Consider the following 24,821-nt stretch of genomic DNA (forward strand, 5'->3'; position numbering starts at 1 on the left):
GATGCAACAACCGATGACCGAAGCTCCCAATACATCTTGGTCGTATCGTCCCGGATCCAGTTGGGTCCCCAACCGTAAACGGTCCCGCTATGGGAGATTGGGACACTTTTTCATTCGACTAAAAACCTTACAAGGCGTATTCCAGCATGGCCGCAATAAAATGACTGAAACAAATAAAAGAATAAAAGTGTAAAAGAATATATGCACACACGACAGTGGGAGACAGACAGACTGACAGGCGAGTTAAAAAAATTGCACAGGAGGGTGACAAAGAAGCAATGGGTAAAAAATCACATAGAAGTGGTTTTGGCGGTGGCAGCGGGATAAGATGTGTGCTTTGGCGCTGGCTGGTGCTGCTTGTTCGAATTGTGCATCTTGCCCCAGGGAAATGAGTGAAATTGCAGTTACTGCGTATGCATAGTGTCTGGCATATTTTTGGGGTTCATGTGTTCATAAATTTGACTTTATTTACTGTTGGCAGATTCATCAAGGAGTTGTGAGGTATGCATTCAGATTGATTTGGACAGTGGGGAAGGTCAGCAGGAGAAACAACTCCATATCGGCATGTACATCTTGGAGGAAGATAAAATTTAGGCCTATACTAAAGCGGACTTTTTTGGCATCCGTGAGAGGTAGATTTCAGGGGATGGTATGAGCCACGGGATGTTGTGTGTGTGGTGCGAGAGATGTGGGACGTATGCAGATGAGTAGGCAAGTTTTACTAAAGTTTACTGTTGAAGTGCCATGTTTGAACATATGATGAATAAAGTTGCGTGGAAGAAACTCTTGCAGTCTCATTTTCAAGAATTGAATTTACTTGGTTGAATTCGTATTTCATAAAAAAGATTACGAACATTGAAAATGACATCTTCAAACCAGCAGGCTAAAATCTATATCTATTTTCTTTCTGTCATCCAAAGTATACGAAAATAATATACCTTTTAACCTGGCCAGAAGAATCTGCACAGTTGTACCCAATTCCGAAACTCAAGAAAATCAACTTAAGAATATAAAAAGTATTACTTGAAAGACAATACCCAATCAATTTAATCAATAACTAACGACATTCGAATGAAAAAGATATTCAAAACACAAAATAATTAAAAGTAAAAGACAGCCTAAATCTTACTTACTAGCGCCGAATGACCCACCAAATATACAACCCCAAAAGTGAAACAAAAGTGTAACAGTCCTAATTGCGGAATATATACGAACCTCATAGAAGGCTCGACACATTCTTTTATTCTTTTACTTGTTTCAGTTATTTGACTGCGGCCATGCTAGAGCACCGCCTTTAGTCGAACAAATCGACCCTAGGACTTATTCTTTGTAAGCCTAGTACTTATTCTGCCAGTCCCTTTTACCGAACTGCTTTAAATCAGGACAAACATCACTATAAAAAACTATTTCACCTGTGCAACAAGAAATTTAATTTATGTAAACAAATACTGTGGATGTGATGAAAACTAGAGGTGACAAAGAACAAAATGACGATATGAGATCCAAGGACCAGCGAAATATCTTTTCCTAACGAACATCCCAGATACCAAACTTTTTCTCTATATCAATGCATAGGGAGCACCACAGTCTAATTCCGATTAAATAAGGAAAATATATTTATAAAGCAAAACTAAATACTCTATAACAACACTATAGAATAAGAAAACAGTTTATCTGCCCACTTAAAAACAACTAGAAAAGTCATAATAAATAATGAAGGCAAATTAAAAGTTGCTGTAATGGCTTTGAAACCCTAAATTCAAATCACTGTTTTACTCATTACACATTTTTACACTGCTTACTGACATCAGCATAGAATTGACCAGCTAGAGCACTGGACTGCTGTTGGGCAAAAGTAAGTGATCAAAACAGTTGCTAAAAAAGCGACGTTCATAGGCAGGACGCTGGGCTATTACCAAACCAGAATAAATGACCAGAACATTAAAAGCATGTGTCGTATTTGAGTAAATAACCATTCAGGATTTGAACGTACGTCTTAAAAACCTATGTATACGAAACAATGTCAGCTTCAAACAGTTCAAGCTTCCATTAGTAAAGCAAACGACGAACAGTTCTTCTTATATCACAATAGAACTTGTAAGAAACCGTTTTTCTTATTTTTTAAGTCTTCATTGTATCTAATTGCTAATATAACTGATTGCTTTGAAACCTATTGAACTCTTTGTCATCTATTATTTTTAGGAAATTTATCGTACAATTAAACTTTATAATTTCCCATTGCTGTGAAATTTATTGAATTTTCATGAACATTTGACGTTTTGTACATGTTTTATCACTATAGAACTTTCTTTTGTGCTTTCACTTACATTTTTATTTACCTTTGAAAAAAATTCTTGAAATCGGTTTGGATTTTAATAAACTTGCAAAAAAAAAAAAAGAATTAAAACTACTATTTGTATTAAGATCTAGGTGCATTTTCTATCCTCGAAACGAATTCTGTGTGTATGCTCACACATGCATGCACACATACATACGTATATACATGTATACATGCGTACATACATGCACATTGCGGTTGTATTTAGCTTCTTTAAAGTTAGTTTTGAAAGTATTTTTTTTTTTAAATTGAGAAACTCATGTCTTTATATTCAAATTAAAACTACTTGAGCAACATAGAGTGAATTATCTGAGAGATAAACATCTTGGTCGGATGCATAACTCTGGTTGTTGTAGTATACAAAGTGTTAACTTTCCACTATGAAAATAAACGTGAAACAGAATAATACGATAAATTTCTGAAGATACGGAATATTTACCATTTTCATCTCCTAACACCCATTTCTCATCGTCATCAAAATGTACATTTCCACTCAATAAGTCAGTAATATTATTTGGGAAGAAAGCATGCGCAAGGGTGTTGCCTGGGCCGTCGAATGGAACACCATCATTATGGTCTCCAATACAAAACTCAACTTCAATGTCTGCTGTTCCTTCATAAATTCTTGTGAAACGTAACATGCTCGCACGACTCCATATCTGTCAATTAAACCAGAATATATAAGTTTTCTTTTGATTGAATCAGGTTTCAGCATGTACAAATACACATATTTACTGTTGAAACAGGGCCAAATTCTGTTTTAAAAACAATAGCCAAAATAAAACATTTGAGGGTTTTTGTATAAGTTATTACATAAAAGTGACAAAGATGTCAGCAGCAGAATAATTTCTGTAGCTGACAATACGGACGGTTATTACAGTAGTCTATAATAATTTTTCCTTTTCTTTTTTTTTTTTCGTGCTCTTTTTTCTAAACAAATATTTATTTCCTAAATACCACAGATCAGAAAAGAAAAATTACACATTTTTGTATTTTAAGAGATTTACCGTTTCAAGTTGCTCTTTCCACATTAAAGTAGTATCTGCAAGACTTTTTATAGAAGAAAGATTAATTTCTTAGCAAGCCTATATGCTAAAAATGACCTGGTTGTATACACACAAAATCTACACATAGAATAGTATAATGCAAGAACACATTTTCCGTATGAACTCCCTAAAAGGAAGTATTTCGCCTAAATTCATGAGTAACCTACAAACTTTGAAAAGTTATAGGAGTAAGAGAACAATTTAGAATGCATAATTTTTCAGTCAATTTTTTCGCAGATTAGGTAGTATATTAACATAGACATGTGCTTCCTTATTTATTTCAGTATTAGTTTGCGGTAGCTTGAGGTACTTAGGCCCAACGTAAGTTTTATACTGTATTTCTAGGTTGTCTGTCATTATTTAGTTAAATTTGTAATCTAATGCAGCTGGTACTAATGGGTGTAGGAATACAAGAACAACACGGATATTTATAGTTACACTTTTTCCTTTGCAACTGCAGATTTTGTCAGAAGAGCGTATTTCACATATTTTATAAAGAAATTAGGCAATCAAGGCAAACCAAAAGCCTCTCATTTACTCTGTTGAATTTGTGTGGTAAATCTAAGTCGATAAACCAGAGATAAAACAAGGATAATGAACTTAAGTCTGAAGAAAATCGACACATCATAGTAAAGATTGCTATTTTTGTATGAATGATATTTCTGGACAGTTACACGACCAAATCGAAGATAGATTACCCAAACTTGCTCTCAACCGAAAGACCTGTATTTTATTGTGCCAAAGTGCCTGTTCTTGTATTAAGTTACAAATCAACAATGAACATGCGAAGAAAGCACTGAAGATGAAAATACACCTAACCCCATCACCCAGTTTGAATTAAATAACTTAGTGCATGATTTTGAATATCGAAAGGCTTCAGCAAAATTATTGGAATCCAGGTTGAGTAAAAATAACCTGTTATTTCCAGGAACATTTAGCTTTTCCTTGACATGCACGAGCAGAATTGTTAGTTTTTTTTTTTTTTGCAATGAGATATTAATTTGAATCAGACAAAGGGTGGCTTTTCATTCACAGCTCAAAGGTTGTTTTAAGTAAGAGAAACGTCTTTGCTTCTGTACCAGGACTACTCGATACATATAAAACAAAGTTATGAAATCATGAAGGTAGTACCGAGATCTCAAAGTGGTGAGTTGCATAGTGCCCTGCCAACAAAGCAGTTACACTAAATTTCCTTGATTTTTCTGGTGTGTGTTTGTGTGTGTGTGGGTAGGGGATGGAGGGGATAGTTGAGCTGGATGGCTGAAAAGAAAAGATTTTAATATTGAAAACCACAAAATTCTAAGCATCTACCCAGTAAAACAAGAAAATATTTTATTCTCTGTTTTGAACCCCTTGGGAAAAAAATATCCTAAGGCAGCATCCACAGATGTGAAAAAAAACCTTTTTACAACTTTTATGAATGCTACCCAGGGATTTAATAATCTAGGAGGTGATGTAAGTATTAAACTGCATTTCCTCCACAACCATTTAGACTACTTCCCTACAAATTTAAGGGTTGTAGGTGAAGGTCGAGGAGATTGTCTTCAACCAAGATATAAAACTACGAAAAAAGATACCAGGGACGGTGATACAAATATTATGGCAGGCTGTTGTTGCTGCCTAATAAGAAAACAAGGTAAAATCAATCATCTTCGATAATACGAGGGTCAGCTGAAAAGTTCATAGGCTGACTCTCATGAAATGTGATCAAATGAAGTTTATTTTTGAACATAGTTTCCCTTGCAGTCCACACACTTCTTCCATCAGTGCTTGGATCCCGTTGGTGAAGAAACTTTCATCCTGTTGGTCAAAAAAGCCATCAACTGCAGATATGTCGCCGTCTTCACTGTAACACTGTTCTACTAATATGCACTTTTCTTTAGCACTATATCGCTAAAATATAAAAATGCATCTCTGAAAAAGTTGATGTAATACACAAATTCTAAGAGCAGTTTTGAAATAAACACCCCCAACATCAGGGAAGATGAGTAGCTTTTATGAACAGAGGAAACATGCAAACCAGTGATATCACAAATGTCTATAGTGTTGGTGTTTATCTGCAGTTTCTTAGCGTAAGCGGATAAAACTCATCAAAGTTAGGTAGCTTTTACCACTAGAAGAATTGACTCAGTATTGCAAGGCACCAAGTTAGTTGTCAAATTATAGCATCCACTGCAGTTATTTTAAACTAAACAAGAAAATATTCTAACAAGGAACTCTATACAATTGCTCAATCTTAAGGAAAGACTTGTTGGATAATGTAGCGCTAGCTATGCTGTCAAAATAAAGATAGGCTGTGTGGTAAGTATAGTTGCAGGAGTGGCTGTATGGTAAGTCGCTTACCATAAAAAAACGGGAGATGGGCGGCGGACGTCACTGTGCCGCCGAACGACCCCGAGACCCCTCCGGTGGGAAGTGTGCCACCGGAGCGGGAGGCTCTGTCGCTTGACAACCGATGCTTGAGTGTCAGATGCAGTAAATTTCTAGGATAATTCCTTTTAGCACATAATTTTATTTCAATCATGATCGGACCTAATTGAATAGGTAATCGAACGAACTGCCGTGTATGATTTAATCACTTGACTCCATTCAATATTTAACTTTTATTTGTGTATCTATCCACATTCTTTCATGACTAATTTTGCCTTTTACCCCCACTGGACCGATAAAATAAGAAATTTTGTCGATACACCCTTTTCCTAAAAATCCTCAATTTGCCCTCGTAAAATAGACGGTAATTTATCCAGTTTTCGAGTAGGAGAAAAATATTAATTAGAATTCAATTGTTTCTCGTTACTTTTAAGTAAAAAGAAAAACAAAAAACTGAAAAGGACTAATGAATATTTTTATCTGCATATTAGTAACCTAGTTAGAAAAGGGTTAATTTAACATGATGAAAAACAGCCAATCTTAATTTATTTATATTATGTTAGCCTGAACATATTTCTCTCCCATCTTGATCGATGATTACTGTTCATATGATCCGTGGAGATCAGATTACTTACTTCCAGACACAATCTACTATTTCATTTGGGACCATGCTACAGATTGTTTTGGCACGCTGTTTGACAGGGAAAGTAGGCTGAATTATATATATAATTTCCGAACTATGTAAAGTAATAATAATTCAAATATTTTGGGACTGTTACATTTTGTAATTTTATATTTTAGACGATCGATCTTCAATCATCTTCCGATCATATTCCAACATATGTATTTAGTAAACTGACTTTAAACTCAGATCTTTTATTTCCAATCCACATATTAAAATCCAAGGGAGAATGCAAATAGGAATAAAGGTGCACCTGGACGTATCAGTTATCGAATCAACTGACATTTTGTACAAAACATAGAGAAAGCCATCAAAGTTGAAGTCTACAATTTGGAGAGGTTATATTGTTAAGGTTGGTAAAATTTAATCTATTGCTTAGTCTGTCTTTTTCAGCACGAAGTGGTTGTCGCTAAAATACAGCTTCTTTACTACTGGTGCAATCCCCTCAAATGCCGCGTTGTTGGAAGATAATAAACTAAATTATACAATTTGTGTTGATAAAGCCAATAGTTCTTGTTGTTTAGTTTGTACCGACCTTCGTTGAAAAGCAAGCTGATGATATGTTCTTCCGGAGACTGAAACATGAGATGCTGTTTAACAAATTGTCTGTAGTTTGTTGAATGAGATTAGACTAACTATATTACACGCAGTTAGTCTAATGTAGTAAATCTAACTGCATTAAACTAACTTTACACGAGAGACTGTAGAAACTCCTTTATCATGTATTTTTGAACGATTTTTATTTACTAGTATTACGAGTACCATTTGAGAAATTGTTCTGTATAGTTACCTCACTTTATGTGCTATAACTACACTCGGTGGCGATTACGGACTTTCATGTCAAAGCGGAAAGAATCATGATCTTTGGAAAAATACAGCTGTTGTTTCATGTTGTCTTCTGCCGTTTATTTGCAGTATATTCTTCCGAGATTACCCTTGAAGCACAGGGATCTGATTCATGTAACATCAAAGTATGTTCACACACCAATGGGTCTGTGTGATATATTTCTAAGAATCAGCCCTCCTCAGAGTCCTGTATGTCTTAGCTATAAGACCATCTCCTGTTTGACTCGTAACTGGAGCCTTAGACAAAGTACTATCACCTAAGTAAGAGAGTATGTGAGAGCAGTGGTGACAAGCAGGCAACACTATACTCCTAAATTCCCAAGCTAAATTTTCCATTTTGTAATCATAATTCAATAATGTAGTTCCCCCATTGCTGTAGTCTATTCGCTGTGTGTATTGACGTTCCTTTTTTTAGAACCGTATATTGAGAATAGTGGGCGATGATCCGTTTGAAGACAGAAACTTCTTCCATGAATAAATCTATGGAATTTTTTCACACCGAATATGATTATTCACGTTTCTTTTCAATTTGGCAGTTCCTTTCAGCTGGTAATAATGATCGTGAGGCATGTGCTATTGCCTTTTCGCTCTCATCGTCATATTTGTACAGAAGCACTGCTCCAACACCGCAATCACTCGCATCTGTAGCAAATATGATATCCAACTTTGGATCAAAATGCGTTAACGATAAGTTCGATGTTAAAATGTTTTTTTTAATTTGTCAAATGCCTTCCGGTACTTATCAGTCCAGCACCGTTTTGCTGTTTTCTTTAACAAATCATTTAGCGGGGCCCTTATATTGTGTATATTGGGAATGTAAATTTGGTAGTAATTTACTAAACCCAAGAATGCTTGTAGCATAGTCCCATTATTCGGCATGGGTATATTTTTTATCGCAGTTTTTCTGGATGGATCCGTTTTCCGTCCGTTTTTATCCATTACCTGGCCCAAATATTTAATTTTTTTCAGAAAGAACTCGCATTTTTCTTCACTAAACTTAAAACCGTATTCTCTTATCTTTTCGAATACCCTCTTTACGTGTTCTACATGTTGTTCGTGTGATTCGCTTTTTATTAGGATATCATCTAAATAGGCGATAGCAAAATCACAGTCACCCAGTATTGTATCCAGTATTTGCTGAAATATGGAAGGAGTCACTTTTACACCAAAGAGAGGCCGCTTAAATTTAAATAAGCCACGGTGTATCAATGTTAATAAGTGTGAGCATTCTTTTACTTGGATTTGTAAATATACCTCCGAGAAGAATTTTGAGAAGAATTTCCCTCCATCTAATTTAGTGAACACTTCCTCAGGGTTCGGAAATAGGTAGTAATGTGAGATTAAGCAATCATTCAACCCTGTTGAAAAATCTGCACAAACTCTTAACTTATTATCTTTTTTTATGTAGACCGTAGGTGCTGCCCAATCTGAATGGTTCATCTTCTCTATTATTCCCAAGCTTTCAAGTCTCCCAAGTTCCTTATTTACCTGTTCTAGTGCCGTGAACGGTACATTCCGTTTTGGTTTAAATACAGGTGTTGCACTTTGTTTTACTACAAATTTTGCCTTCGTTTTTGTGCAGCAGCCCAGTTCATCCGAGAAAACATCTGGAAATGTTTTATTTTTCGTTTCAATCCCTCAGCTGCATTCCAACCGACTATATTCCTTTGCCGTTTTCCTTTGGTCATGAAATGCCACATTACACACAAATTCATCAACAAAATACAACCTTTTACCCGTAATACCATGTGCTACTTTTGTAGATTTACTGAATTTTGGCTTACCATGTTATTTCATTCACAATGGTAATATCAATTCCAGTATTTAATTGTATTTTTACTTTTATATCTTTAATCTTCACATTTACAAATTTCCTCTTTGTCACATTACCATTTTCTTTCGACGACACCGTGATTTTTCTTTTTCTTTTTCTTTGTTCTAATGTTTTGTTCTTTTGGTTTTACAGTGCGCTTTTACATGTCCAATTTTCCACAACGGAAGCATTCCGCTATCTTAAATGGGCAGTTTTTTTTTCCCAGGTGTAGACATTCACATGCAAAACATGAATACGATTGCCTGTCATTACTCCTTATGTGTAAATGTACTATCTTTCACTTACCTAAGAAATTAAGAAACGCTGGTGAAAGAGATAAATCCTAATGATGCAAACGAATCTATTATTATCCTCGGTCATGGCGATGAAATAAGTACCAGTAGAGGGCTGGAGTTGATGTAATCGACTAGCCCCATCCATAAAAATATCATGTCTTGTGCCTATAGTAGAAAGGTTAATGCAGCTTCACTTCTCTTACATCATTAATTGCCCCGAGCAAAACATTTGCGTAATATTTTACAAATCATTTCTCCCTTTGAATATAGTGATTTTCGCCCAAACAAATAAAATGAATAAATAAATGCTTAAGAATAATAAATAAAATAATACTAGAAGGCCAGACAATTTAATTACTTTTATATACCAAAACCACTTACTTGGAATGCTTCTTCAATGGTGTCATCAACTTGCTGTTTAGTAAGATCTGATGTGTATGTTTTAATGTTGTATGTTAAGTTTGTATACAGCCACCTGGAACCTTTAATAGGTAAGAAAGAAAAATGAAACAATAAATCAATAGAAAGAATTATGACTATTCTGAAATGAAGTGGCGAAAGTGCAATTTGACTGAATTGGCAGGGAAAAGGCTATAAAAAGAAGAAATTAAAAGTGCTTGTTAAGCTAGATGTAAGCAATTACAACAAAAGCAATGTGATTGCAACAACGAGAGTAATAATGATTTCTAAGGTACTTGGCTAGATACTTGGAGAAGGAGTTAGTTACTTAATCAGCCTCAGTACTGTATTGGTACTTTATTTCATCGCCCTTGGAAAGAAGAACGGCAAATTTGACAGGGGTAGAATTCGGACTCGGAACCTAAAGTAGCGAATTAAATACGGAAAGGAATTTATCCGACGCTCTAACGGTTATACCTACACACCACCTCACCATAACGACACTAATAATTCAGTAATCATAACGAGAATACTAAAGTTAACAGGACCCTTCTGAAAAGAGAAGCCACATAAATAATATAGGTTTTTGCAGTCATTTTCGTACGTTTGTCATTCAGTTTGATAATCCGGTCATTCGAGGTCGCGAAAAAATTAGCGCCATGAAGTTAGTCATTCAGATTCGTTTTTCGATCAATCAATTTCGCACTTCGGTCAAAGAATTTAACATTTACATCATTCAAATTAAAATGCCTGTCGAGATCATTCAAATTAGTCGGGATGCGAGGAAGCGTCTTTTCGAGAATTCAAATTCGCACGTGAGCATTCGAGTTCGAAATAAGTTTATTCAATTTAGTACTAATTTTACATGTGTGTTTTTACTCACATTCTAAGAAGAAAATGTTAACAATGACAAGTTTAAACGACATCTTTTGTCACGCAAATTTTATTATGTTGCTATAGATCAAAGAAGAAATAAATTACATGATTCTTCTGTCCACGAAAGTTTTTTTCATTGCAACATTCACCCATTCTACCCATGTATCTTGGAAGGAGGACATCCAAGATCAGGGTAGAGGAAATCCCGCCAGATATAGATGTGACATGGGTTGCGGCGGCTGTCCTCCTTGGTAGCGAGGAGAAGGTGGCCGTTCTCCAAGCTACGGAAACGGAAGAGAGCAAGTGGAAAGGAAAAACATTGGAACTTATTATTCAGGTTGAGGCAGAATCTCTAGAAAATTTGGTGGAGATAGTGACTGTAGGAGACATAAGCTTAATGATATTACTGCATGCACAAGAAGAGGCAGCTTCGGGGATCGGTATTTATGCGATTGCAGGGAAGACTGAATACATATGCTTTAATCAGAACGGCTTGATCAATTCATTGAGCGATTCAGCTCGGAAGAAAAGCCGAACGCTCCACTTATCTCGGAAATGACATCTCATCCACCGAAAAAGATTTATCAATCCACATAGCAAAAGCATATAGTTCACTGGACAAATTAAGAATAATTTGAAAGTTTACACTACCTGACCGGATGAAAAGGGTATTCTACCGAACTATAATAGAACCAGTTTTTCTATAGGTTCATCTGTATGGACTCCGACAAAAAAGATAGAAAGCAAGCATCATAGGACCTACATAGGTATGTTGTGCGCTGTCCTCAACGAATCATGAGAACAACATCCAACGAAGAAGGAGCTTTATGGAAACACCTCTAACTTATCACCGATTATTTGAAAGTGAAGAACAAGATATAATGGTCACTGCTATCTAAGAAGAGACGATTTAGTGAGTGAGTCCTGAACCATGAGAATTCTCGTCAGACGACTCAAAATAACATACATTGATCGATTCACCCATGATGTCGAGTTACAAAAGGAAGACCTTAAATTTTCATGGAAGATAGGAACGTATGAAGAGAAAGATTGGTTTTGTTTCGAAGAACCTGTCGAAAAACATAGAAACAATAGACAGGTCAGCTTCGTTCATTTTTTTCTATTTCTGCTATGTGTAACTCTGATCGATATTTCTCAATTTCCTTTGTTTACAGAATAGAACTTCTGGTATTCATGTTCCCTCACTAATATCACCATCCAGTTATTAGTCTTACACAGCCTTCTTCTACCTTCTTTCCTTGGCAGATGGAGGCGGTCTAAATCTACCTTTGGATGGTGCGTTTTATAAGCAAATTCCTTGAAGATCGGCTAGGTACCGGTTGATGACATTGAAACCATATTGTACAAAAGGTAGTGTTAAGGTGTTAATAGCTTCTATGCTGTTGTAAGAGTTCAATTCAGTTTTCAGGACCAGCCAATCTCCTCTTCAAGTTTTCTCCATTTGTGTGTGTTGAATAATATCATTCTCATTAATGCCGAGATAAATATAAGTTCACTCTGGATATAGTCATCTTATTGTTGTATCTAGGTCAAGTTAAATAGATGATATGATTTTCAGTTTTATCGTTTTAAAGGTTGCTTTTTCACATTTATCGAGACCAAAATCCATACTGATATCATTACTGAACTGCTTTACCGTTGATAAGAGTCCTTCAAATACTTGGTTGTCGTCGTCGTCGTCGTCGTCGTCGTCGTCGTCGTCGTCGTCGTCGTCGTCGTTGTTGTTGTTGTTGTTGTTGTTGTTGTTGTTGTTGTTGTTGTTGTTCTTCTTCTTCTTCTTCTTCTTCTTCTTCTTCTTCTTCTTCTTCTTCTTCTTCTTCTTCTTCTTCTTCTTCTTCTTCTTCTTTATTGCCTTTGCACAGCTTCTAATGCTGGAGATGTACTACAGTGTTAGCTGTTCACTACCAGTGAACTAAGGTAACACCTCTTATTTCTCGAGCACCTTCCGGAGTATTCGAGCGGTTCCAAGCAGTGCTGTTTTCTGCTAGTACTCCAGCCTTATTGCAGCCCCTATTTATTCCACGTACTTCTCGAAATTTTTGCTCACTGTTCCCAGGGTTTCGACAATTATTGGTACTACTGCTACCTTTTTCATCGACCACAACTGCTTATCTTCCCAAGCTAACCTGTTATATCTCTCGACTTTTCTTTCTTCCTTATCGCATACCTTGTTGTCAGTTGGGCATGCTATTATTATTATTATTATTATTATTATTATTATTATTATTATTATTATTATTATTGAGTGAGAGAGCAGTGCATGCCATCAAAGTGGCACTGGGGTAAAATATACGAAGCCCAATATACCCTTCATGACTATCTGTCTGATAAGGGTACGCCAGGCACATGCATCACAACCATATGGGCGCATCATGGTGATCTCATATCAAGATAAATAGTGCACGACCTTGCAGGTGAACCCCAGTTACAATTTTATTCAGGTCGAGTAGCCCATTCCGCTCAAAAGGTCCCTGAATAAGGGTTGTTTAAGGATGTTGAACGAAACACCCATGTTTCCAAAGCTGAATTATCCAAACCCCAAAGAATTTATTCCTTTCAACACATGGCTATGATGCTCCTCCACTACGTCTGCTCGTCAACAGAGATGCACATATAGTCAGCCACTAAGAGACATGCTCAACTGGTTAAGGTCAAACAACTGACAAGCAAATCTGTGGTATTGAACAGAATATTTGCTGTAGCCCATCTTTTATACCAAGACAAAGCAAAGTGTAAGATTTTACTATTATTATTATTATTATTATTATTATTATTATTATTATTATTATTATTATTATTATTATTATTATTATTATTATTATTATTTTCGTGCTCTGAATCGGTAGCATAAATGTGAGAGGCCTCGGGTCACCTTGAAAACAAGGTCACCTCTTAAACGACCTGAGATCTTGAGGTCTTACAATGTGGATGTAGTAGCCATTAGCGAAACTACACTCTCCGATCCGCGGGAACGTGCAGCCCTTTTCGGCGGATACGAGATTTTCTATCTCCGTGTCGGCCGGGAGCGGGTGTTGGTAGTACTGCGGTACTATTTGGGAAAGGCCTGGATTTGAAAATAAGGACAATCTCCCTGGATCCAGAGGTTAAGTTGGTGGTCCTGGATGTGGACGGTAGTGACGGTGGTGCCTTCAGACTGCTGGCAGCCTACGCCCCGACAGGAGCAAGGCAGTCGGACTATTTCAAGCGTTCTTGTGTGTCTTCAGCAGGTTGAAAACATAAATTTGTCAATCTACAAGATGTCGAAATATCGTTCACTAGATAACAATAGCACTCTTCTTTTAATTTTGACTCTATATCTTCAGGAGGAGTTACCTCAATCCTTTCTATATTAACCAAAATGAAGTAGATTGACAAATTTATCTTTTAAACCTGTTGAAGACACACAAGATGTCGAAATATCGTTCACTAGATAACAATGGCTCTCTTCTTTAATTTTGACTCTATTATTATTATTATTATTATTATTATTATTATTATTATTATTATTATTATTTTAAAAAGTATTGACGTAACTCTTCACAAAGGTAAACAGTCAAGACGAAGAGCGCGATTTGATTATGATAGATATTTGATTGGTTGAACAAGATTTCAACAGTAAGTCTGTCTTCGTCAAGTTCAAAATAAAAAGTGATAAAAATTCAAAATTATTGAAATTTAAATGTAAAGTATGAACGAGAGCAATCTACGTCCACACGTTAATGGAATGACATCATCAGTTTTTAAATTTCAATTTTATAACAGGCGAAAAGAAAAAGATAGAAAAAAGAAGACAGAAAAAGAAAGAGGAAGAATAGGAAAGAAAAAAGAAAAAGAATATTTACTCAAACAGTTTTGTATAAATTTGAGGATATTCTCCTGGCATTTTATTCATTCTACCAGGGCGTAAACATATTTCGCCTCATGCATTCTGAGAAGTGAAAGCGAAGCAGATTCAGCATATTTTCTGAGAATATGCACTTTTAAGTCTTCTTCAAAATTGCAGCCGTTTGAAACGAAACGTCCAGCAAGTTCTGTCAAACTACTATTATTGTGTCTGACGTCGAATCTGTGCCCATTAAACCTTTTGTTTAATTGTTCTGTTGTACAACTAACATAAATCAAGTTGTGTTTCGTGCACTCTGCTGCCTACACCAAATGAGAATCCCTACATATCCCACCTTCTGTATAAATCATAGTATTTCTGTTATGATTCCTGATGGAATTCACTTCACTCATGTTGTTGCACAATGAACAGGGCTTGCCTCTCTTGCGGCTGTTTTTCAAGGTACAACGTGAAAATGTTCCAATGTTCGTTTTCTTGGAGTCAAAAATAGAGGTCAATAATTTTCTTATATTCTTATTGCGTCAAAAAGCAACAATAGGCGGCTGAGAAAATATCTGTTTGAAACGAGGATATTTTGTCGCCACATGCTGGTAACTTTCATGCAACACTTTTGAAATGCTAGCGAAATGTCGGTGCCAGTTAATCATTAAAGGAATTCTGTCAGGTATTGTATCGTGTTTGCTATAATTATGCATGAAGGTTTGATTATTTCATTTGTTATTTCCTTTAATCGTGATTCACTGTAACCGTGTTTGACATAACGATATACAAAAACATTTGCATGTTTCCAGTAATCCCCTATGTCAGTACAAATCCGTTTTATCCTCAAAAATCATTATTTTTGTTTCTCAGAACACTCGGTCTTGTTTGTTCTGGCAGATTCTGTGAGTGTGGACAGCAGCCTGATGTCAGAGGTCTCACAGGGTCTTTTTTCTCACATTATAAGCTTTGATACTTGGTTGTTAATTATCGGGGGAGACATTCAATATCCAAGTACCAATCTCAAAATCCTAGTTATCCCCAGCAGAGCGGTTTTTTGGGCTTGCTCTGCTCTCATGTCAATTCTGATTTCTCAGACATATTTCTCGAACTTGGTTGTTAGTGCTCCGAGTGTCCCTACAACTACTGGAATGACAGAAACTCTCCTCATAGTCCACATTCTTGCAATTTCATCTAGTAGTCTGTATTTTTCAATTATTTTTAGTTCTTTGTCACTTATGCATGCATCCCCAGGTATTGCAATATCTATAATCTTGGTTTCCGTTTTTTTCCTTTATCTACCACAACAATGTCTGGTCTCCGAGCATCGATTAGGGAGTCACACTGGATTGTAAAATCCTACAATATCTTATATTCCTTGTTCCTTCTAGTTCATGTTCGTACCATTTCCGTGCTCCGTTTAGGCTGCACTTTTCACATAGCCACCAGTAGAACTTAGTCACGTTATCGTGCTTCCTTTTGGAGTGCTTTTGGGCCAGCTTGCTACACTCACAATATGTGATATTGTTTCGTTTCTGCTGTCACACATCTTACAAAGGGGCAATTTGCTACTCTTATCTATTTGGAACTCGGTATAATTAGTTCTCAGAGCTTGTTCTTGGGCGTTGCATATCAATGTCTCAGTGCATGCTTTCAGATAATTTTTTCTTAGCCATCTTCAAGTGTTGATTTTGTTTTTTTCTTCGATTTCTCTGAGGTATTGCCCATGCAGTAATTTCATTTTCCAATTGTTTAATCTTTCTTCTTCATCTTGTTTCTTAAATGTTTGTCAGTGCATCACATTTTCGTTAGGTATTGTATTGTTAATTCTAACTGCGGCAAGCAAGGATTTGCTCTGCTGTTTAATGTACCATCCCAAACTTTTCTCGTTGACAACACAGATCTTATGAGGCCTCTTCCTCCCTTGTTCCTAGGTAATACAATCTGTCAGTATCGCTTTTGTTAATTGTCCTTGTTAATTGTCATAACTTTTCTGATTTTCCTGTCCATTTCCTCAAGCTCGTTCTTTGTCCAGTGCCATATCGCATTAAAGAAACAGCCCATGTGTTCATCGTCCTGATTTTGATTTTTCCATTGAGCCTACTTCCCACAATTAATTTTGTTCTTCTGAGATATTCACACCTAAAGCTTTCCTTCATTTCACTTTCTTTGATTTTATCGTATTCCAAAATCCCCAGATATTTATATTCATTAGTCTCAATATCCTTAATTTTCCCGCCACTGGGTAGCTCTACACCATCAGACGACACTACTTTGCCTCTTTGTATTAAAAGCATACAACACTTTTTAATCTCAAATTCCTTTCCGATATCCTTACTGCATATCTGCACTGTTGAAACTAGGCCATTTATTTCAAGTTCGGTCTTCCCAAAGATCTTTAAGTCATCCTTATATAACTGATGGTTTAATTTTCCTTCACTTTTCAAGGTGTACCCCGATGTCTGGGATACATTTTAACCCCACAGTCTCTGTAATTCAATAGCTAGGTCCTGGAACTTTGCTATTTTTTCTAAACCTCTCATATTGATTTTCTCATCATTTGGGACTGTAAAGTCAATTATCTGTCACTTTCTATTCTCTTTATCTACTACTACTAAATCAGGCTCTATCATTCTGTCAGTCTGAATGTTAAAGTCCCACAACATCGTATATTTCTTACTTTCTAGTACTTTACTAGGTTCATGTTCATACCATTTGTCAGTATGTTCAAATCCCAGTTTTCTACATAACTCCCAGAGGATTATTCTCCCTAGGTTATCATGTCTTTTCTTTCCTCTTTTGACCTACATTGGGAATCTACTTGTTTTTTATCGATCTTGGCTTTTATCCAATTAGTCCTCAATGCTTGATCTTCTGCTGCTAACAAACTTCCTGTCTCCCTCTTCAGCATTCCTTTCTGAAAGCATAACCATGTCTCACTACTACCATTTGCTGCAACTATATTTGGAAATCTACCATGCAAAGCCTTCTCTTGCTTGTCAGATAATCTTTCACCTTTATCTGGTTTTTAACTTCACTTGGCTTTTTGGCTTCCCTGTCTCCTACTATGACTCTAGTAGCTCTTAATAAACCTTCTTCACTATTACCTACATAGGAGGCTATATCTACTTTAGCTAACTCCACGCAGTCTTCTGCTGATATTAATCCTCTTCCACCTTCCTTTCTAGGTAAGTATAAATTTGCCACTCCTGCCCTTCATTCATATTGAATTCATTCCTAGTTCTTCTGTTTAGCTTTGCTCCCTCTAGTCATTCAGTTTTCGTCCAATCTACAAAAGCTGCTGAGTATCTAAGTAATGATACTGCCCAAGTATTTACAGCCTTCAATAAATTCGGACCATTTAGCTTTGACTTTATTAACTTCCTCACCTTTCTCATGTACTCCTTCTCAATTTTCGTTTTCATTTTTATGGTTAGTACTCTGTCAGATTCTTGATACTTATGACACTCTCCTTCTTTCGATGATTTTAATGTCTGGCCATCTAGTAATTGAATGCCTTCACTGTTGACAACCTGTCCTCTTCTCATAACTAATATTGCACACTTATCTATGCTAAATTCCATGCCTATATCTTTGCTGAAGAGTTTAACAGTCTATATTAAGGAATTTATCTTTTTTTCATTCTTACTAAAAAAAACTTGAGATTATCCACGTAGAGCAAAAGGTCAATTTTTCCCTTACTATTTCTGAGCTGGCTCCCTTCCTTTGCCTTTCTTAATACCAAACTGAGGGAGATCAAACATATGGCAAATATTAAAGTGGATTACGAGTCCCCGTGGAAAATTCCTCTCTTGATATTAACTTCCCCTTAGAGTGTGTCACCTGAATAGAGACTTTCCATTTCTTCATGCTATAGCAAATGAATTCTCTTATGAATATACTCAAACACCCTCTTATCCAAGGTGTGGTATCATGTCATAGGCTTTCCTATAATCTATCCATGCTATTGTTAGATTTTTCTTTCTAGCTTTTACTTCATTTAGAACTGCTTTGTCTATGTATAATAAATCATGCATTCCTCTAGCCTTCTTCCTGCAACCTTTCTATCCTTCTGACAGTAAATTCTGGTTGTCAAGTTGCTCGAAAATGCTCTCTGAAAATATTCCTGTAAACAGCTTTCACACTAATGTTAAGCAAGTGATTGGTCTACAATTGCTAGCTGTACTACCTTTACTTTTATCTTTCATAAGGAGTATTGTTCTCCTTCTAGTCATCCAGTCTGGTATTATTCCTCCATTAAAGCAATCCTGAGGTTATTCTCCCACCCTCCCATGTAAACTACTCAATTTTTTTTAACCAGTACCCTTGAACTAAATCCGGTTCTGGTCCCTTCCAGTTCGGTATTTTTCCTAACACTTTACTCATTAATGCACAGGTTAGTATTAGATCTGGCTGCTTCTCACTCATTACTTCTTCCCTCACTTTCTTTAACCATCTTGCATCTCTATTATGATTGACTGGCTTATCCCAAATATTACTCCAAAAACGTCTAGCTTCCCCTGCATTAGGTTTCTCATCTTCAGTACTTCGTTTTCCACTATTTATTTGGTCATAAAATCTCCTCCGGCCTGTCTCAAATAATCTATTCTGTTGATACTGATCTATTCTTCTCTGATATCCGGAGAGCTTGCCTGCTACTGCTATGATACGCTGTTTCAACTCTTTTATTACTGTCCCAAATCCTTTCTCTTTGACTAAGTATATTTTCTCGAGGGAAGATTTGCATCTTGTTTCCTATCATTCTTGTTTTCCAGGCTTCTATTCTACTTGGATAATGTCTTAAAGTCTTCACTTTATTTTTAGTCTCCTTCTCCACATTTGTTCTTTTTTAGTCTTTCTCTGTGAAATATCTAATCTTCTGGTGACTACTACCCCTCCTGCATAGATCAATAAGTTAGTGACTCTTATAAGTTAGTCTCTCCTACTGATAACAGAATCTACTTTCCTAGTAATTTCTGGCGGCTTCCTTCTATTGATACCTTTTAATGCTGGTAATCTTTTTCTCACTTCTTTACTCATTGCTTCCTGCATTTCATCTAAAATCTAAGTTGTTGGTGCCAGTTGTCCCTTCCTTATTGGTAGCACTATTATTATTCTTTCTTTTAGGTTCTTCCTTGGTTTGAGCTGTAACTCTTATGTTGTTGTTTGTCTTTCCTACTGCCTGGTTTTTCTTTTCCAATTCTCTTGTGATCTCTTCTACCTTTAATTCTGTCATCTACTTTCTTCGCCTAATAGTATTAGCTAGATCAACTAATCTCTTCTCAGTCACTTTAAACATACCCTTCTCTACCCGAAGTGTTAGCATCCGTTTTCTATAGCCCCTTCTTTTAGGTTCACTTTCTAAGTAGCACTGCATCACTATCCTGTTTTCTTCGCTGGTCTACTTTCCCCTCCTTTCTATATCATCTGCTGATGTTGTATTAGGATAACAGCTTTGGTCAGTTTGCATCTTCCCTTAAAGGTCCAACCTCATTTTCGCTGTTACAATCAGAGTTCCTTTGGAAACTCTTGTCTCTCATAAACTGAGGCAAGGTAACGTTCATCACCATCGCCATCACCGCTATCATTTTTCGACATCTGAAAGGTTCAAGCAACTTTCTATTGCATCCTTTGTTGCACCTTCGTGCTGGCGGCGTGGTGAGCGCTCGATCTTATTTTTGTTTTTTGTGGGGAGGATATTGTATTGTATCAGTACGTTTTGTTATAGGGGTTTGGTTTGAGTCTTCTGTTGTATTAGTTTTTAGATTGTGTGTTTTTTGTGCAGCGCAGGTTGTGTTCTTCAGTGGTTAAAAAAATACATAAAAAATAAAATAAATTTAAAAAATAAAAAAAAATGAAAATTTAATTATTATTTAACTTTACTTAAAAAGAAAAGAAAATTTCAAACAGTACACCAAATCACTTGTCCAATGGTTATAATGGAAGCGCGCCTGTCAGGAAGCTGTCAGCCTGACGACGAAAAATGTTCAAATGGCAGAATATCTTACCCGAATACGAACCTGGAAGGTCACTTAAACGGGATTTGTACCAAATTAAGCCCCCAAAGTTCACCACCACAACGACCACAAAATCAAAAATGTAAAAGAACTAAATGGAACCGGGAAGAATATAAAGAAGTAATATACGCTTCTTCTTCTTCTTCTTCTTCTTCTTCTTCTTCTTCTTCTTCTTCTTCTTCTGCTTCTTCTTCTTCTTCTTCTTCTTCTTCTTCTTATTATTATTATTATTATTATTATTATTATTATTATTATTATTATTGTTCAATAGTTTTATTTTTATAACGTGCTTTCACTTCACTACCGAGCGCAGCTCTGTGCACCTTGGGTATGTGCTGTGGTTTGCTGTGGTGCTCTTATGTTTACTGTATTGAAAGTGTTTTGCGTAGAAAGTGTGCAGTACCCAGTAGTGCAATTTTCTGTATGTTATATATATTTGTAAGTCCTGGTGTTTTTGTTATGTATTAGTCTGAATATTTTTTTAATTATACCTAAGGCACCTACTATGATAGGAATTGTTTCTGTTTTTAGATTCCACATTCGAGTTATCTCTATTTCCAGGTCTTTGTATTTTGAAAGTTTTTCCATCTGCTGGTATTGATACATCAATTAGAAAGCATTTTTTTTCTTCATGATCTTTGACAACTATATCTGGTCTATTTGCCTTAATTTCTCTATCTGTGTGTATTGGCATATCCCAGAGTATGGTTGCTTTCTCGTTTTCTGTGACCTTTTCTGGCGTGTGTTTATACCATCTTTTTTCTGTTGTTATTCCATAGTGTTGGCATAGCTTCCAGTGTATATAGGTCCCAGCTCTGTCGTGTCTGTGAATATATTCCTTCTTAGCCAGGACTGGGCAGCCAGAGATAATATGATTTATTGTTTCTTGTCCATCTCCACATATTCTACAGTTACTTGTTATATTTCTTTTCATTATGTGTTTTTGGTAATTTCTGTTGGGGAGGCTTTGGTCTTGTGCAGCAATTAAAAATCCTTCAGTCTCTGCTTTGAGTCCTGAGCTTCTCAGCCATTGCTGGGATTTTTCTGTCTATTTCTTTCGCATTTAGTTTAACCCAGTATTATTATTATTATTATTATTATTATTATTATTATTATTATTATTATTATTATTATTATTATTATTATTGTTATTATTATTATTATCTCTTTATCACAAGCTTTGTTGGAGCTCCTGGAGTCTTACATGCGTAGCGGGTTTACTACCTGCAGCCTACGGTACCATGCTATTGTTCTTTTCGGCTATCTAATACTTTCCTGATTATTCTGGCCGTGCCTAGGAGGCAAACTTTTGTAACAATTCTACTGGGCGCTCTATTCCAATTTCCTTTATATTCCCCTTGATGCCTTCTGATACTGTTCCAAGGATTCAACAATAATTGACACTAACTTCACTTTCTTTATTTTCCAAGCCGGGCTATTTCGTACTTAAGAGGGTTGTATCTATCTACATTTTCGCCTTCTTTCTTGACTTTTCGTGGGTCAAAAGGGCATGCAACATCAACTATATAGCATATGTGGTGCACCGTGTCAGCGACCACTAGGTCCGGTCTATTATGCTCTAGCATCTGATCTATTTGGATTGGGAGATTCCAGAGGATTTTGCTAGACTCTGACTCTGTCACTCTGAGGTTTGTGCTCATACTACGTCTTGCCTCTCTCTAGCCCCCACTTCTCGCACTGTTGTGGCTACATGGAATTGATTGTGTAGTCCCTTCTTGCGTAATTCTTCTTCATGCCCGTTTTGTACTTTCTTTGTTTTCCATTTTTTCTCTGCTCTCAATACTCCCCCGTTCCTGACTGTCACTAGCAAGGTTTCCTTACTTTGGGCTAGGTATCTCATTAAACTCTCGAGTTCGATAGGCACGCAGTCTTCCACGCTTACCAGTCTCCTTCCTCCATTTGCTCACTTCATACATAGGCGATTAGTGTCTGCACGTGAATGATGAGCTCCATGCATCGTTAGAAACTCTCTTGACTTTCTGTCCATCTCCTTTAGCTCCTCCTCTGTCCACCTCAGGATTTCAGCTCCATGCCGAGCTACTGCGACTGCGCGCAAGTTTATTGTCGAAATTATGTTTCTGACATTCAGCTTTGAAGTCAATATTTTTCTCATTCACCGCAGGTTCTCTTTTTTTTTGTCACGGTGTTTGATTCCATCTGCGTCAAGTATTCCCAGGTATTTATAGCTGGATTGAAGTTGAATTGCCTTCATCAATTCACTACTTGGTAACCATATGCCTTCTATCCTAGCAAGCTTTCCTTGTCTCATCACCATCGTAGCACATTTTGAGAGTCTAAACTCCATCTTAATATCATTGGAGAAAATCCGCACAGACTGTCCTAGGCTGTTCAGTGTTTGTGAATAGCTTCAGATCGTCCATGAATAGCAAGTGATTTAATTTTCCCTTACCTCTTCTCAGATCATACCTCAAATTTGTTTTCAGTATATAGATATAGGGCAGAGAATTGCCAATTAGTTAATAAAATTAATAATTAACAATTTTGCCAAGTAGTTCAGTATGCAAAAAACCTTTATCGGTAAACCATTTATAATTATAAACATATAGGGATCAGCATGAGTTGCTTCACCAGCATACTGAAAATTTAGAAATAGCAGTCAAAGAACTACTAATTCTAACTACAATTTTTTCTCCAACAGATGGCGATATTTATGGCACGCATAGAACAAAACAGAAGAGAAAATAAAACGAAAACAAACCTGCCGTTAGTTAATCATGTACGACGTTTCGTGATTAGAATATAAAATTCTTTTCCACTCATCAGCATGATATAAAAAATAAATCTGAAAATGCTAATATACTCATGCATATTTGACCATGCGACATCAAATATTACATAAGAAAAAAACATCCACAAATTTATCGACTAGTGAGTTCCGTATCCCTCCTCAAAATTATCCCATGTGCGTCACAAATAGTCCCGCAGAAAAGACTGCAGTTTAACCATCCAAGAGAAGACCATCAATATATAGATATAGGGCAGAGAATTGCCAATTAGTTAACAAAATTAATAATTAACAATTTTGCCAAGTAGTTCAGTATGCATTTACCGATAAAGGTTTTTTGCATACTGAACTACTTGGCAAAATTGTTAATTATTAATTTTATTAACTAATTGGCAATTCTCTGCCCTATATCTATATATTGATGGTCTTCTCTTGGATGGTTAAACTGCAGTCTTTTCTGCGGGACTATTTGTGACGCACATGGGATAATTTTGAGGAGGGATACGGAACTCACTAGTCGATAAATTTGTGGATGTTTTTTTCTGATGTGATATTTGATGTCGCATGGTCAGATATGCATGAGTATATTAGCATTTTCAGATTTATTTTTTATATCATGCTGGTGAGTGGAAAAGAATTTTATATTCTAATCACGAAACGTCGTACATGATTAACTAACGGCAGGTTTGTTTTCGTTTTATTTTCTCTTCTGTTTTGTTCTATGTGTGCCATAAATATCGCCATCCGTTGGAGAAAAAATTGTAGTTAGAATTAGTAGTTCTTTGACTGCTATTTCTAAAGTTTCAGTATGTTGGTGAAGCAACTCATGCTGATCCCTATATGTTTATAATCAAATTTGTTTTCTGTAGCATTTCACTCAAGGGGATCATTCCCAGCACGAATATCAGTGGGAACATACTGTCTCCCTGGAAGATTCCTCTCTTGATTTTCACCTCTCCTAGTACTCACTTCCCTGCTGTCAATTCCGTTCTCCAGTATTTCATGCTATTCCATATAAGGCGTCTCATATTCTCTGCTACGCCATACATTTCCATTGTTCTTATTATCCATGAGTGTGGTATCATATGCTTTGCGATAGTCAACCCATACCATGCTCAGATTTCTATGTATTCTCTTGCAGTTTCTGATAAGTAAATTATCAATTAAGAGCTGATCCTTCGTGTTCTCCGGCTCCTTTTTCGACACCCTTTCTGTTCAATGGGTAGCAGTCCACTTTTTTTAAAGTATCTGTACAACTCACCGGCCAGAGCAGCTGACATTAGCTTCCACATTAGCGGAAGGCATGTTATTGGCCTAAAGTTGGATGCAACATTTCTCTTTTTAGGATTCTTGGCACATAATGTCTTTCCCTTTGTCATCCAGTTGGGTATTGTGTCTACCTGCAAGGACTCATCTAGCTGTTGAGCTATTTTTGTCTGGAGCCCTCTCAGCTTCTTCATCAAAATAACCTTGGACCCCATCCGGTTCTGGGCTTTTCCAATTTGGGAATTTTCTTAACTGCTTCTT

At 36.4% G+C, this 24,821-nt stretch overlaps 1 protein-coding gene across 5 annotated transcripts in view; it reads right to left on the reverse strand.

Moving 5' to 3' along the window:
* The window catches only part of LOC106879964 (interstitial collagenase), a 158,866-nt gene that overhangs the window by 73,861 nt on the left and 60,184 nt on the right, over positions 1 to 24,821 (reverse strand). For all 5 annotated transcript variants that reach the window (XM_089356230.1, XM_089356228.1, XM_014929723.3 and 2 more), the window contains 2 exons: positions 9,773 to 9,873; positions 2,778 to 2,997 (listed from right to left, as the gene is read on the reverse strand). In XM_089356230.1, the coding sequence (XP_089212356.1) occupies positions 2,778 to 2,997; positions 9,773 to 9,873 (321 nt within the window). The remainder of the gene's footprint in view (positions 1 to 2,777; positions 2,998 to 9,772; positions 9,874 to 24,821) is intronic.

This window comes from Octopus bimaculoides, chromosome 1 (genome assembly GCF_046866305.1).
Source record: "Octopus bimaculoides isolate indiv1 chromosome 1, ASM4686630v1, whole genome shotgun sequence".
In the NCBI taxonomy this organism is placed as follows: domain Eukaryota; kingdom Metazoa; phylum Mollusca; class Cephalopoda; order Octopoda; family Octopodidae; genus Octopus; species Octopus bimaculoides.